Below are 17,027 nucleotides of genomic sequence, written 5' to 3'. Positions count from 1 at the left end.
AGGAGAAATGGAGGAAAGAAGGAAGGAAGGAAAAATGGAGGAAGGAAGGAAGGAGAAATGAAGGAAGAAAGGAAGGAGGGAGAAATGAAGGAAGGAAAGAAGGAAGGAAGGAGAAATGAAGGAAGGAAGGAAGGAAGGAGAAATGAAGGAAGGGAGGGAGGGAGGAGAAATGGAGAAAGGAAGGAAGGAGAAATGGAGGAAGGAAGAAAGGAGAAATGGAGGAAGGAAGGAAGGAGAAATGGAGGAAAGAAGGAAGGAAGGAAAAATGGAGGAAGGAAGGAAGGAGAAATGAAGGAAGGAAGGAAGGAAGGAGAAATGGAGGAAAGAAGGAAGGAGAAATGAAGGAAGGGAGGGAGGGAGGAGAAATGGAGAAAGGAAGGAAGGAGAAATGGAGGAAGGAAGAAAGGAGAAATGGAAGGAGGAAGGAAGGAAGAAGAAATTCTCTTTCCATGCCCTTTTGCCAAGTCCAATAAAAGCTCATTTTTTAATTGTTCATTGGTTTCATTGGCCTTTCCAAGAAATTTAAAGCAAAACCCCACCCTACCTCTCAGGGGGGGGGGGAGGGAGGAGGAGGAAGAAAAGGAATCCAAAGCTACTTTCAGGCAAAGCCTCCACTACGTTTTCTCAACTGACAATGTAGGTCAGTTGAAGAGATGCACCTGAAAGGAATATTTTGAAAGAGAAATAAAGAACTGCCCAAAAGCAGAAATAAAAGGCAGAGAAAATCAGAGAGACAGGAGCTTCTCTCCATCTGGAGAAGGAAGGAAGGAGAAATGAACAAGGAAGGAAGGGGTGGGCAATTAATTTATAATTATAATATATAATTATATATAATATATAAATATTATTATAATATAATATAATAAATATAATATAATATAATATAATATAATATGTCTTAGAAGAACTTGAACAATTAAAGATAAATAAGGTAATGGGTCCAGATGGCATCCATCCCAGAGTTCTTAAAGAACTCAGATCTGTCATTGCTACCCCCCTGACTGATTTGTTTAACCAATCGTTGTTAACAGGAGAAGTTCCTGAGGATTGGAGAATGGCCAGTGTTGTGCCTATTCACAAGAAGGGCAGTAGAGAAGAAGTTGGTAACTACAGGCCAGTTAGCTTGACATCAGTTGTAGTTAAAATGATGGAGACTCTACTCAAAAAGAGGATAAATCAGCACCTAAAAAACAATAAATTATTGGACCCAAATCAGCATGGCTTTACTGAAGGCAAATCATGTCAGACTAATCTTATTGATTTCTTTGACTATGTCACAAAGGTGTTGGATGGAGGTGGTGCCGTGGATATTGCCTACCTGGACTTCAGCAAAGCCTTTGATACGGTTCCACATAAAGAGCTGATAGATAAATTAGTGAAGATTGGACTTAATCCCTGGATAGTTCAATGGATTTGCAGCTGGCTGAAGCGTAGACATCAGAGAGTTATTGTTAACAGCGAGTATTCTGAGCAGAGTCAGGTTACAAGCGGTGTGCCACAAGGGTCTGTTCTGGGTCCTATTCTTTTTAATATGTTTGTGAGTGACATAGGGGAAGGTTTGGTAGGGAAGGTTTGCCTATTTGCCGATGACTCTAAAGTGTGCAATAGGGTTGATATTCCTGGAGGCGTCTCTAATATGGTAAATGATTTAGCTTTACTAGATAAATGGTCAAAGCAATGGAAACTGCAGTTTAATGTTTCCAAATGTAAAATAATGCACTTGGGGAAAAGGAATCCTCAATCTGAGTATTGTATTGGCAGTTCTGTGTTAGCAAATACTTCAAAAGAAAAGGATTTAGGGGTAGTGATTTCTGACAGTCTCAAAATGGGTGAACAGTGCAGTCAGGCGGTAGGGAAAGCAAGTAGGATGCTTGGCTGCATAGCTAGAGGTATAACAAGCAGGAAGAGGGAGATTATGATCCCGCTATATAGAATGCTGGTGAGACCACATTTGGAATACTGTGTTCAGTTCTGGAGACCTCACCTACAAAAAGATATTGACAAAATTGAACGGGTCCAAAGACGGGCTACAAGAATGGTGGAAGGCCTTAAGCATAAAACGTATCAGGAAAGACTTAATGAACTCAATCTGTATAGTCTGGAGGACAGAAGGAAAAGGGGGGACATGATCGAAACATTTAAATATATTAAAGGGTTAAATAAGGTCCAGGAGGAAAGTGTTTTTAATAGGAAAGTATACACAAGAACAAGGGGACACAATCTGAAGTTAGTTGGGGGAAAGATCAAGAGCAACATGAGAAAATATTATTTTACTGAAAGAGTAGTAGATCCTTGGAACAAACTTCCAGCAGACGTGGTAGATAAATCCACAGTAACTGAATTTAAACATGCCTGGGATAAACATATATCCATCCTAAGATAAAATACAGAAAATAGTATAAGGGCAGACTCGATGGGCCATGAGGTCTTTTTCTGCCGTCAGACTTCTATGTTTCTATGTTTCTAATATAATATAGAAACATAGAAACATAGAAACATAGAAGACTGACGGCAGAAAAAGACCTCTTGGTCCATCTAGTCTGCCCTTTTACTATTTCCTGTATTTTATCTTAGGATGGATATATGTTTATCCCAGGCATGTTTAAATTCAGTTACTGTGGATTTCCCAACCACGTCTGCTGGAAGTATATAATATAATATAATATAATATAATATAATATAATATAATATAATATAATATAATATAATATAATATAATATAATATAATATAATATAATATAATATAATATAATATAATATAATATAATATAATATAATATAATATAATATAATATAATATAATATAATATAATATAATATAATATAACATACAGTGATACCTTGTCTTACAAACTTAATTGGTTCCGGGACGAGGTTCTTAAGGTGAAAAGTTTGTAAGATGAAACAATTTTTTCCATAGGAATCAAGGGAAAAGTGATTAATGTGTGCAAGCCCAAAATTCACCCCTTTTGCCAGCCGAAGCGCCCGTTTTTCCACTGCTGGGATTCCCCTAAGGCTCCCCTCCATGGGAAACCCCACCTCCGAACTTCCGTTGCCAGCGAAGCACCTGTTTTTGCGCTGCTAGGATTCTCCTGCTGGGATTCCCCTGCAGCATCACAAAGACACGGAAGTCTGGAGGTGGGGTTTCCCATTGAGGGGAGCCTCAGGGGAATCCCAGCAGCACAAAAACGGGTGCTTCACTGGCAACGGAAGTCTGGAGGCGGGGCATCCCAGAGGCGGCGGTGGGTTTGTAAGGTGAAAATAGTTTGTAAGAAGAGGCAAAAAAATCTTAAACCCTGGGTTTGTATCTCGAAAAGTTTGTATGACGAGGCGTTTGTAAGACGAGGTATCACTGTAATATAATTTATAATTATAATATAATTAACTCAGTTCTACCCAATAATATTCAGTATTGGGTAGAACTGAGTTAATTATATTAATCCAGCCCTCTGAAACCATCCCAATTTTCTCATGTGGCCCCATGGCAAAATTAATTGCCCATCCCTGCTCTATAGCTTTCCCACTGTTCCTGTCGCTTTACAACTGTAAAGTTTTCATCTCCACCTAATAAGCTAATTACTTTTCCTTCCTTCATAGATATTGGTGGGGAATTTTTGCTTCTGAGTAACTTACTCCATGAGATCATGCAATCTAAAATTAATCTGTGTTGGATGTTTTTTTTGCTGACCGAAGCATAACAGAGTTGAGAGCATGATGCTATTTCCATTTCTTAAGGAAATTAAACTGACTTGATTGATGGACTCATGAAACATAAGTTGGGTTTAGTTATGAAACAGGACACATGAGCTTCCGGGGGGGGGTGTTAAACTTTTAGGTTACTCTATATGTTACCACTCTCATTTTCTATATGAATACTGTCTACGGCTTTCCAGTTTTAAACTTAAGAAGAAACTCTATTTGTTTAACAGAATGACAGAGTTGGAAGGGACCTTAGAGGTCTTCTAGCCTAACCCCTGTTCAGGCAGGGAATCCTAGACCATTTCAGACTAAAGATTGTCCAATCTCTTCTTAGAAAGATACAGTGTTGGAGCACCTGCAACTTCTGGAGGCAAGTTGTTCCACTGATTAACTTTTCTCACTGTCAGGAAATTTCTGTCCTTACCATTTTCTATAGCAAGAGGTCTTCAAACTTGGCAGCTTTAAGTCTTGTGGACTTCAACTCTTGTGGTTTTTCGGGGGCTACCCCTGAAAAACGCTCTGATACTACAACTGGTCCAGAATGCAGCCACACAGTTGTTGTGGGTGCAGCTAGGTACATCCACATCACATCAACTCTCTGTGAGCTGCACTGGCTCCCAATCAGTCTCCAGATACAATTCAAGGTGTTGGGGATCACGTATAAAGCTCTACATGGCTTAGGGCCAGACTATCTTTGGGACCGCCTTCTACCGCATAGCTCCCAGTGACCGATAAGGGCCCACAGAGTTGGCATTCTCCTGGTCCCATCAGTTAAACAGTGTTGGTTGGTGGGGCTACAGGGGAGGGCCTTCTCTGTGGCGGTTCCGGCTCTCTGGGACCAGTTATCTCCTGAGATCCATACTGTTCCCACTTTATAAAGCCTTACATGGCATCAGGCCAGATTACTTATGGGACCGCCTTCTGCCGCACAAATCCCAGTGGCCAATCTGGTCCCACAGAGTTGGCCTTCTCCAGGTCCTGTCTCTCTGGAATCAGCTCCCTCCAGAGATTCACACTGCCCCCGAGCTCCTCGCCTTTTGCAAGAGCCTTAAGACCCATCTATGTCGCCAGGTGTGGAGCAGCTAGTACATGCTCCCTTTTCTCTGACCATTAAATGTTATGTGTGCATGTGATTGAGTAAATTGACTGTTTTTTAATGTAATGGGATCTTAGCTTATAGTTTTAACTATTAGATTTGTATACATATTGTTTTTTTGTACTGTATTCTGTGAGACACCCTGGGTCTTTGGAGAGAGGCGGCATACAAGTCTAATAAATTATTGCTATTGTTGTTGTTTTGTTGTTGTTGTTACTGTTGGTATGTCTCGGTATAGCTAGGCTATGAGACCTTTGACATACACCGAGCAGAGAATTTTAACAGAATGTGGATGTGTGGTAAAGCCAAAGGAAAAAAGACACAGACTTAGTTATGCTTAATAAGTACTATTTACATATATACAAAATAGAAACAATCCATAACAAGCACTAAGCAAATATACTCCCCCCTCAAGGCAAAGCAAAAGCGAATGAGAAAAAAAGCATAATTGGGGGAAGGAGTACTGGCGCCCTCTTATGGCGAACCAGCCTAACATATTTAAAGTGATAGTACAAGAGACTACAATAGGTAGTTTACAATGGCAAACCCTAACAACCATGTACCTTGTACTAACAATAATAATAATAATAATAATTATTATTATTATTATTATTATTATTATTATTATTATTATTATTATTATTATTATTATCCTTCCAGAAAGTTGTATAGACCTGCCTTTTCTCAGCAGGCCTGGGGCTGTTGATCAAATGATGTATCATCTAGATCCAGCGACAAAAGATATGCATGGTTTTATAATGGGTTTTTAAATTGTCTTTTTTGTCCTTTTTAGATTTAAATTCTCTTTGTTGTGAGGTGCCCAGAGTCCTTAAGGAGTTGGGCGGTATATAAATTAAGCAAGCAAACATACAAATAAACAAACTCCCAGAATTCTCCAGCCAGAATAGCATAGCTGGCTGGAGAATTTTGGGAGTTGAAGTCCACAAGTCTTAAAGTTGCCAAGAAGTTTTCTTTCGGCCCCAACCAGAGGATAAAATGATGTGCTGAAACTGACCAGGTGAAGGACACTACCCAGATGAATACCTGGTAGGCAGATTTTTTTCCCCCTTTATTTTCCTCCACAAAAAATAAGGTGCATCTTATACTCTGAAAAATACAGTACATGTGTATATGTACCTAACAAGTCTACATGAGTGTTTTGAGAGAAGGCAACAGGATTTCATTTTAACAAGTGCCAGTGTGTCTACAGTAAAAAAAATAAAAATAAATGACAATAAAGGTGATCTTATCGCAATTTAAAGGAAGAGGAGTGGACAAAACATTTCAGAAAAGGGCCTTCTTAGTTCTCAGGAAAGTCAAGTTAAACGAATGGGAGACCTGCTTTCATTCTTGCAAGACTTTGAGGCAAGGCAGACAGGAAACCAAAAAGATGAGTACCAAGCCAGCTGCTCTCATAGCATTGCAGTAACCGAGTTTTGCAAGCTTGTGAGCCTCTGTAGAAAGTAGATTGCAGACTCTAAATACCAAATATATAGTTTTGAGCGAAGCCGCGTTGCCGGATCATGTGATTGGATTCCTGGGAGGAAAAAAAACATGTACATCTTAAGCTAGGGAGACCTTGAGTTCAAGTCCAGCTTTTTACCCATGAAAGCCAGCTGGGGGGAGTTTGGGCAAGTCACTCTGTTTCAGGCCAACCCAGTAATGGGCTCCTATGGGTAGGGTCACCTGATATGCAGTATCAGAGCTGCCTGTTTGTGCCCAAGCAGCGAACCAGCCCAGCCACCCCACCAACCCAGATAGCCAGCCACAGACCAGTAGAGGAGTTGAAGTCTTCAATGAAACACAGCAGCAGTAGAAAGTTGTGGGAAAATATATTCACTTCTTTATACTATTCCTATTACTATCTATACCAGTGTTTCCCAACCTTGGCAACTTGAAGATATTTGGACTTCAACTCCCAGAATTCCCCAGCCAGTGAATGCTGGCTGGGGAATTCTGGGAGTTGAAGTCCAAATATCTTCAAGTTGCCAAGGTTGGGAAACACTGATCTATACTATACATACAATAAACTAGTCTCTTACTAGTACCTTGCTACAACTATCTTAGTTCAATAACTCACAGGAACCAACTTGTACAACATTATAGCTTCTTCAAAGCACACTTCTCACAAACAGTGACAACACACGGCTAACAGCGAACAGACAGAGAGAAAGCAGGGAGCTCTTTCCTAGTTAAATACTTTTCACATAATTACTAGGTTGCTGCATGCTCAACTGTCTCTGAATGACTCAGCATTCAGGTCTAATATTTGTTTAGCTTGAAAAGGGCAATTTTGGATAGTTATGGACAATGAACGGCTGCTCGTCTTTGGCGCTAAGGGTGCACCAGACAGAAATATCTGCCTCTACCTAGGATCAAACTCACAGCCTCCTGATTGTGAGGCGAGAGCTCTACCGCTAGGCCACCGCAGCACACCCAACATACCCATATTATTGTGACCAGATAAAGGCACTCTATTCTGCTAATTCCATTTTAAGAGTCCAAACCTCCAAAGTTTAGATTCTCTCAAGTGTTTTGGAATTGTTCCAGAGCCCAGATGAGGAAGCAGAAGTTCAATGGGGAAGAGTTTGATCCGTTTCACTTCTCTTTTGACTGGGGATTCCTGATCGTTGAGGTCCACATGCCTTAAAATTTGTCCAGTATAGGAAACGCTGGTCTATTTATTTTATTTATTTTATTTATTAATTAGATTTGTATGTCGCCCCTCTCCGTAGACTCGGGGTGGCTAACAACAGTAAAAAGACAATATGAACAAATCTAATATTAAAAGTAATGTAAAAAACCCCAATTTAAGAAACCAATCATACATACGGACATAGCATGCATAAATTTTATAAGCCTAGGGGGAAGGGAATATCTCAATTTCCCCATGCCTGACGACAGAGGTGGTTTTTAAGGAGCTTAAGAAAGGCAAGGAGGATGGGGGCAACTCTGATATCTGGGGGGAGTTGGTTCCAGAGGGTCGGGGCTGCCACAGAGAAGGCTCTTCCCCTGGGTCCCGCCAAACGACATTGTTTAGTCGACGGGACCCGGAGAAGGCCAACTCTGTGGGACCTAACTGCTCACTGGGATTCGTGCAGCAGAAGACGGTCCCGGAGATATTCTGATCCGATGCCATGAAGGCCTTTATAAGTCATAACCAACACTTTGAATTGTGACCGGAAACCGATTGGCAACCAATGCAGACTGCAGAGTGTTGGTGTGACATGGGCATATTTAGGAAGGCCCATGATTGCTCTTGCAGCTGCATTCTGCACGAACTGAAGTTTCTAAACATTTTTCAAAGGCAGCCCCATGTAGAGAGCGTTATAGTAGTCGAGCCTCGAGGTGATGAGGGCATGAGTGACTGTGAGCAGTGAGTCCCGGTCCAAATAGGGCCGCAACTGGTGCACCAGGTGAACCTGGGCAAACGCCCCCCTCGCCACAGCTGAAAGATGTTTCTCTAATGTGAGCTGTGGATCGAGGAGGACGCCCAAGTTGTGGACCCTCTCTGAGGGGGTTAATGATTCCCTCCCCCCAGGGTAATGGACGGACAGATGGAGTTGTCCTTGGGAGGCAAAACCCACAGCCACTCCGTCTTATCAGGGTTGAGTTTGAGTCTGTTGACACCCATCCAGACCCCAACAGCCTCCAGACACCGGCACATCACTTCCACTGCTTCACTGACTGGACAAGTCTTTATTTGTCTTTATTCACGAAGATTGTCTGTCAGGTACTATTTATAAGAGTGTTTCATAACCTTGGCAGTTTTAAGAATGCACAGAATTGCTGACTGGGGAATTCTGACTGGAAAAATTCTGAAAACTGAAGGGCACACATCTTAAATCTTGTCGGGATGATTGATTTAGAATATAACTCTTCTCTTCAATCAGCCAGTGATACAGAACTGGGTTTACAACCTCTGGGAAAAGCATTTGATAGGAAAAAAACCCGTTCATTTTCATGTTTAGCAACTTCTGAGACATTAATTTAATTAGAAGAGTAGAATACAATAGCATAGCATAGCATAGAATAGTGAAGAGGAGAGGAGAGTGAATAGAATTAGAATAAATATTGGATTTGTACTGTTTATCTTTTGTTGTGAGCTGCTCTGAGTCCTCGGAGAGGGGCGGCATACAAATCTAATAAATAATAATAATAATAATAATAATAAAATAAAAAATAATAGAATAGAGTGTAGAGAATAAGATAGAATAGAGTAGAGAGTAGAGGAGCAGAGTAGAGTACAATAGAATAGAATAAAAGAGGGGAGAACAGAAAAGAACAGAACAGAATAGAATAATGAAAAATAGAATAGAATAAAATAGAATAGAATAATGAATAGAGTAGAATAGAGTGAATAGAATAGAGTGTAGAGAATATAATAGAGTAGAGTGAATAGAATTGAGTAGAGTGTAGAGAATAGAGTAGAGTAGAGAGTAGAGTAGAATAGAGTAGTGTAGTGTAGAGTAGAGTAGAGTAGAGAGAAGAGTAGTGTACAGTAGAGTAGAGCAGAGCAGAGCAGAGTACAGTAGATCTTAGCACAACATAACAATTCTTAAAGAGGCAAAACTCAGTTAGGATCTGGCCAGGGTGCTGGTGGTGGCATTCATCCCCCCGCCCCCAGTAGCGGGTTCCTACCAGCAGTGTTCCCTCTAATTTTTTGGGGGGGTGGCCGGAAAAGTATAGTGTCTGAGCGGCAGTCCCTTTGGGACTGGGCGGCACAGAAAAAATAAATAAATAAATAAATAAATAAACAAACAAACAAACAAATAAACAAATAAACAAACAAATAAAAAACCCACCCTGTTTTGCCTCAGAGAATTTCAAAATAAAATACTGTACTGTGTATCTATAACAGTGAGCTCATAATAGGGCAACTCTATCAATATCAAAATGCCACTTAAATAGTTGAGCTAGTTTCAAACTAGATTTTGATTTTCTTTCTCTCTTCCTTACTCCCATTCTTTCTCTTTCTCTTTTCCTTCCTCTCTTTTTTCTATCTGTTTCTCTCTCTTCCTCTCTCTCTCCTTCCCTCTCACTCTTTCCCTCTCGGCTTCTGGGCAGGTTTGGAAAACTCTGAGTTGATGATGATTTTTAAGTGAGCGATTGCTCACTGCTCAGCTTAGAGGGAACTATGCCTACCAGTACGGTTGACACCATCGCACCAGTAGCGAAAATGGAGCTGTGTGCGTAGCTCCTCGTCTCTGATGTGGGTGTGTGCCCATCCGAGCAAGATTTGCTTCTGCCCATGCACAGTAAGCAAAATCTCGGGAGGGGACCCGCATGTGAGATTTCGACAAATCTCGTGAGATTTCGATGCAGTAGCAAAATTCCAACCGGACCTGCACGCATCCCAGAGACACGGAGCTGTATGCACAGCATACCGGTAGCGGCAACTCCTGCCTGCAACCCCCCCCCCCAATTTCTATACCACCCATCACCCTTGATGGATGGAGGCAGGGAACCATCGTCTCATTACATTTGGTACCCATCCCAGGTCGTTGATGATAGAAACATAGAAACATAAAAGATTGACGGCAGGAAAAGACCTCCTGGTCCATCTAGTCTGCCCTTATACTATTTCCTGTATTTTATCTTAGGATGGACCTATGTTTATCCCACGCATGTTTAAATTCAGTCCCTGTGGATTTACCAACCACGTCTGCTGGAAGTTTGTTCCAAGCATCTACTCCTCTTTCAGTAAAATAATATTTCCTCACGTTGCTTCTGATCTTTCCTCCAACTCACCTCAGAGTGTGCCCCCTTATTCTTGTGCTCACTTTCCTATTAAAAACACTTCCCTTATTTAACCCTTTGACCTCTTTAAATGTTTTGATCATGTGCCCCCCTTTCCCTTCTGTCCTCCAGACTCTACAGATTGAGTTCATGAAGTCTTGGTAAGTTTTATGCTTAAGACCTTCCACCACAGCCTTCTCTGTGGCGGCCCCGATTCTCTGGAACCAACTCCCCCCCAGAGATTAGAACTGCCCCCACCCTCCTTGCCTTTTGTAAACTCCTCAAAACCCACCTTTGCCATCAGGCATGAACTGAGATATCTCCCCCGGGCCTATACAATTTATGTATGGTATGTTTGTACGTATGTCTGCTTAATAATGAGGTTTTTAAAATTATTTTAAATTGTAAATTATTAGATTTGTTATGAACTGTTTTATTCTGTTGTGAGCCGACCCAAGTCTATGGAGAGGGGCGGCATACAAATCTAATAAATAAATAAATTAATTAATTTTTGTAGCCCGTCTTTGGACCCTTTGTATAATTTTTTCTGTGAAGAGAACGAGTTTCGATGGAGACATTGTTTATGATGGAGACATTGCCCAGGAATTTCAAAAATAAGTCTTTGGCCACTCTTGATCAGTGTTCCCTCTAATTTTTTGGCGGGGTGGGCGGAAAAGTATAGTGTCTGAGCGGCAGTCCCTTCGGGACTGGGCGGCACAGAAAAAATAAATAAATAAATAAACAAACAAACAAACAAACAAACAACCCTGTTTTGCCTCTGAGAATTTCAAAATAAAATACTGTACTGTGTGTCTATAACAGGGAGCTCATAATAGGGCAACTCTATCAATATCAAAATGCCACTTAAATAGTTGAGCTAGTTTCAAACTAGATTTTGATTTTCTTTCTCTCTTCCTTACTCCCATTCTTTTTGTTTCTCTTTTCCTTCCTCTCTCTTTTCTATCTGTTTCTCTCTCTTCCTCTCTTCCTCTCTCTCTCCTCCCCTCTCACTCTTTCCCTCTCAGTTTCTGGGCAGGTTTGGAAAACTCTGAGTTGATGATGATTTTTAAGCGAGCGATTGCTCACTGCTCAGCTTAGAGGGAACTATGCTCTTGATATTAAAAATAAAAATTCCATTCTTTTGCTTTTTTCCCCCAGTTCACTTCAAGGCTGGATTTTTTTTCCACCTTCCAGGACAGTGATTTTCAACCTTTTTTGAGCCGCGGCACATTTTTTACATTTACAAAACCATGGGGCACATTGATGGGGGGGAGGAGGCTAAAAAAAGTTTAGACAAAAAAATTCTCTCTCTTCCTCCCTTTCGCTCTATTTCTCTCTCCCTCTTTCTCTCCCTCTTTTTTTCTCTCTCCATCCCTCTTTCTTTCTCTCTTCCTTCTTTCCTCTTTTTTACTCTCTTTCTCTCTCCCTCCCTACTTCCCTCTATGTCTTTCTCTCTCCCACCTTCCCTCCCTCTCTTTCTTTCTCTCTCTTGCTTTCTCTCTCTTGTTCTCTTTCTCTCTCTCTTGCTTGCTTTCTCTTGCTTGCTTTCTCTCTTGTTTTCTTTCTCTCTCTCTTGCTTGCTTTTTCTCTCTCTTGCTCTTTCTTTCTTTCTCTCTTTCTCTCTCTTTCTTTCTCTCTTTCTCTCTCTTTCTTTCTCTCTCTGAGCTTCGCGGCACACCTGACCATGTCTCGCGGCACACTAGTGTGCCACGGCACACTGGTTGAAAAACACTGTTCCAGGAGCAGCGGCGTTTATTTCTTCGAAGGCTGACATGTATATTTTCTGCATTAAGTCTTAGCAACTCCAAGCTGCTGGGTTTTTTAAATTATTATTCCTTTGAAAGCAAGGCTTGTGAATGCTGCCTTTCATCCCGGCACGCTTTTTAAAAGCTGCCCGTCTAATCTTCGTAAGTCTGCCCCTCCTTCCTGCCTTGGCATGTCCCTGCCTGTTCCTTCAACACCAGCTGCTAATTTTCACAATTTCCTGACTGGTCCACAGGGCAGTCTTTGTTGGTCCTCTCTTTCCTCCTCCTCCTCCTCCTCCTCCTCTTGAAGGGGTGGAGTTGTCTTTTTGAAATAGCCAACGAGAGGTCTTCATCCACCCTGGGCCTCGCCTATCCTTCTTGCATTCAGGGGAGAGCCGGTGGACTAGTGAACTCAGAGTTGCTTTTAAAAGGAGGAAGCTAAGATTTATTCCTCCTTTGCAACGGAAAAAAAACCCCACCAAACCCAAACGCCTTTGGGAAAGCGATGCTTCCAGGTTTCTCTACAATGATTTGATGCTCGAGGCAGATGTGGAAAAACCAAATCTGATCAAGAAGAGGAGGAGAAGATAGTTGGCACTTGGAACTGACCAGCCTGGGTTGGCTTTCCTCTTGTTAGAATGTCACCCCTGTTTAATTGGGTAGCCAAGGTAGGAAGGATTTTTTTGTCTTCTGCTTGCTTTGATCTTCTTTGTCTTCAGAATGATGTTTGGAAGAGAAAATTTCCTTCGGGAGGAGGGGAGGAAGAGCACAGCCGGAAGATCATAAATACCTCCACTCCAAGGATAGTAAACCTACCATGGGCACAGATTTTTCTTTGAAGTTGCAGAGTTTATACAGCCCCGGCTTCTTTAAACAAACCCGGGTGCAAAGGAAGGAATTGACACGGTTGCATATATATAAGGTTGTTTGAACAGGGTTGAATTTGAAGCTGGCAGTTCCTTTGTCTTTCTTTCCAACAAAAAAGCTTTCTCTCTGTTGTTTGGAAAGGTAGAAGCGCTGGATGATCAAATCATTCATAGGGGAAGAAGTTCACAGAACCCAAAATGGGAAGGCTGGATGTTGTAAGTCGGTGCTTACAAGATTTTATGATCTTTTCATTCATTCAGTTGTGAGTCAGCACCAGATAGTACAAAAGATCGGGTTTGATTTTGTGGGCAGGGATGTTTTAACCCGCTCTCCAAAAGTTCATACACGTCAACCCAACTTTGAGATTCTGCATTAATACACCTGAATTTTTACAGCACGGAATTAAAACATCAGTATTTCTTCAATGATAGACAACGAATGAAATGCTGAGCCAGAAGTTCAAAGCCATTCCTTTTATAAAATCGAATGGGTCCAAAAGACAGGCTACAAAAATGGTGGAAGGTCTTAAGCATAAAACTTATCAGGAAAGACTTAATGAACTCAATCTGCATAGTCTGGAGCAGTGTTTTTCAACCAGTGTGCCGTGGCACACTAGTGTGCCGCGAGACATGGTCAGGTGTGCCGCGAAGCTCATCAAGAGAGAGAAAGAAAGCAAGAGAGAGAGAAAGAGAGAGAGAAAGAGAAAGAGAGAGAAAGAAAGCAAGAGAGAGAGACAGAGAAAGAGAGAGAAAGAAAGCAAGAGAGAGAGGAAGAGAGAGAAAGAGAAAGAAAGCAAGAGAGAGAGAGTGAAAGAAAGGCAGGGAAGGAGGGAGAGATAGAAAGAGAGCAAAAAAGAGAGGAAGGAAGGAAGAGAGAAAGAAAGAGTGATGGAGAGAGAGAGGAAGGAAGGGAAAGAGAGAAAGAGGGAGAGAAATAGAGCGAAAGGGAGGAAGAGAGAGAGAAAGAGAGAGAAAGAAAGAAAGAAAGAGAGAGAGAAAGAAAGCAAGAGAGAGAGAAAGAGAGAGAGAAAGAAAGCAAGAGAGAGAGAGAGAAAGGCAGGGAAGGAGGGAGAGAGGAAGGAAGGGAAAGAGAGAAAGAGGGAGAGAAATAGAGCGAAAGGGAGGAAGAGAGAAAGAGAGAGAGATAATTTTTTTGTCCAAACTTTTTTAGCCCCCCCCCACTCCCCCCTGCTCAATGTGCCCCATGATTTTGTATATGTAAAAAATGTGCCGCAGCTCAAAAAAGGTTGAAAATCACTGGTCTGGAGGACAGAAGGGAAAGTGGGGACATGATCAAAACATTTAAATATGTTAAAGGGTTAAATAAGGTTCAGGAGGGAAGTGTTTTTAATAGGAAAGTGAACACAAGAACAAGGGGGCACAATCTAAAGTTAGTTGGGGGGAAGATCAGAAGCAACGTGAGAAAATATTTGACTGAAAGAGGAGTAGATGCTTGGAACAAACTTCCTGCAGAAGTGGTTGGTAAATCCACAGTCACTGGATTTAAACATGCCTGGGATAAACTTAGATCCATCCTAAGATAAAATACAGGAAATAGTATAACGCCAGACTAGATGGACCATGAGGTCTTTTTCTGCTGTCAATCTTCTATGTTTCTACGTATAATTTTACAACTTCCTCATTTATTTTTAGCACATATATTTTTTATTAAAGAAAAATGTTTGATTGTTGATCTGTGCAGTTGTGAAGGTCAAAAACTTAACTCATTTCTTGACCTCTTATTCTGCTGGTAGATGGCTTGATTGCAAAAAAACCGATTCGGTTAAATAAGTGATGCTACTAACTAAAATAATATTTGTATTATTACTGTCCATGTCTTGATGTTATCGCTGTGTCTTAATATAAGAGTGGGTCCTCTACTTCAGTTTAGCTGTCCATCATCTCTCCTGTTTGCTTTTATTTATTTTTCCCTTGAATTTCAGAAGAAAAAACTGTACGTTTTCTGGCATCACCCCAGAGCTTTTTTTCAAATTCGACCCTCCAGGATGACCCTATTAAAAATTTTGAGAAGGCTCTTTAAGATACAACTAAGGCTAAAATGCTGACAAATATTGAAGCTTTTTCTGGCCAGCCGATAAATTTCCTGTCGACAGTTCAACAAACTTTTTAGATAGGACTTGGATCCAGAATTGATCTTCCAAGATTTCTCTCTGTCTTTTCAAATTTCATCAGCGCTGTAATCCCTACTGCTTCGCTTGCGCCCACCGCTGTTGCGTACACTTTTTCACTCTCTGCGCATGGGCGCAGGCTTTCACACATGCACAGAGGGTTTAAAAAAAGAAAATGGCGATGTCCGGGCAAGTGGGTGGAGTCTCACACTGCCGCCATTACCGGTTCTCTGAACCACTGGCAATTGCCTCTATCGGTACACCCAGACTGGGCCGAACTGGTAGCATTTAACCCGTGATGCTTACCCTTTCTTGGGACAGCTGAACAATCTTGACACGATAGGTCTCTGTCATAAATGAACCATCATAGAATGTAGAATCCAAGGACTGGAAGGGAACTTAGAGGTCTTCTAGTCCAACCCCCTGTTCAAGGCAGGAGACTTTATCATCTGGACTTCCAGTAGGCCCGTTGGGCTGTTTTTCGTTATCCCCAGGCTTCAGGAAAGCCTCCTGAACCCTACAGGATGTTATGCCGGGCTTCATGTTACGAGCCCCAATTAAGTCAGAAATGTAAATTCAAACACACACGCTGTTGTAAAGTAAACAGAAAAGCCCTTTATCCAAAATAAAGCTGTGCACATGCACTTTAAACTGAGCAAATTAGCTCACACAGAGATAACCATCCTTGAAAGCTGTGAGAGACAAAAACAAACAGAGCAGATAAGAGCAGCTGTGAGAGTATCACAGCCACCTCTTCGAGTGAATCCACAAGATTTACTTAGCTGTGAAATATCCCAAAAAAGTCTGTGAAAGTCCAGGAACAAAGCAAGCATGACGTATCCTTCTCCAAATGGATAAACTCCCACATGTGCTCTATGCAACGCTGGTAATTTATCAGCAACCCCATTAGCCTAATTGCCTCAGCCACAGGTGTTCTCCCTTATCTCCAATGATACCTGTGCAGTTGGTCCCTTCTAGCCATGAGCCTGCGCATTCTGGCCTCTAACCACTGATCCTCCGAGTCCGAGTCCGATGACCCACTAATGGGGTCATTAACTAATGGGCTGGCTGCATCCATCTCTCTATCTGATTCTTCTTCTACCCCAGCATCTGACCTTGGCAATGAATCCTCACTGTCAGAAACTGATGGCAGTAAGACAAGTCTCTGGGAACCTGAGGACTCTCCTAAGCCAACATCCACATTCCCCATTGCAGGAGCTGGCCCAGAGCCAACCACAACATGGGATGGTAAGAAAACCCCCAATGGGCTAACCGAAAGTATGTTTCCGAACTTCTGGTTGGCCCATTGGGCCATTTTTCACCATCCCCAGGGTTCAGGAGGCTTCCCTGAAGCCTGAGGAGAGTGAAAACAGCTGAAAAGAAGGCCAAAAATCAGCTACCACAAGCATGCGTGCTGGAGCTGACAGAGCAACACCTCACGTACCCTCAGATATGGCTACGTATGCCACTTGTGGCACGCCTGCCATAGGTTCGCCATCACTGATCTTGTGCATACTAAACAGACGTCCTTAAAACACACAACCCTGGGTTCCTCCCATTTGTCCCCATTTTTAAAAATCTGTTTTAATGGTTCCTCCCCCCTCCACTGCTGCTTCTAATGACAAGCATTACTTTATGGATGCTCCGTGGATCAAAGAACGAAATGTATTATTGAAATGTACCCAATTAATACAAGAAGGAACATAAGGCGGTATTAAAAGCCAAAGTTTGTCTAATGGACCCAGGCAATTC

The 17,027-nt window shown here is 41.8% G+C and overlaps 1 protein-coding gene across 4 annotated transcripts in view; it reads left to right on the top strand.

Annotated features, from left to right (window-relative positions):
* Positions 1 to 17,027, top strand: part of TBC1D1 (TBC1 domain family member 1) — a 108,669-nt gene that overhangs the window by 19,503 nt on the left and 72,139 nt on the right. Inside the window, exon 1 of one of the 4 annotated variants that reach the window (XM_070757095.1) lies at positions 12,636 to 12,948. The exons of 2 other annotated variants lie outside the window; for them this stretch is intronic. In XM_070757095.1, coding sequence (XP_070613196.1) covers positions 12,919 to 12,948 — 30 coding nt within the window. In that variant the 5' untranslated portion in view covers positions 12,636 to 12,918. Of the gene's footprint in view, positions 1 to 12,635; positions 12,949 to 17,027 lie in introns of those variants that run through there. One more of the 4 variants, XM_070757096.1, reaches the window with a different exon arrangement.

Source organism: Erythrolamprus reginae, chromosome 7, assembly GCF_031021105.1.
Source record: "Erythrolamprus reginae isolate rEryReg1 chromosome 7, rEryReg1.hap1, whole genome shotgun sequence".
NCBI lineage: Eukaryota > Metazoa > Chordata > Lepidosauria > Squamata > Dipsadidae > Erythrolamprus > Erythrolamprus reginae.
Note: the sequence above shows the minus strand (reverse complement) of the source record. Positions and strands in the feature narration are given on the sequence as shown.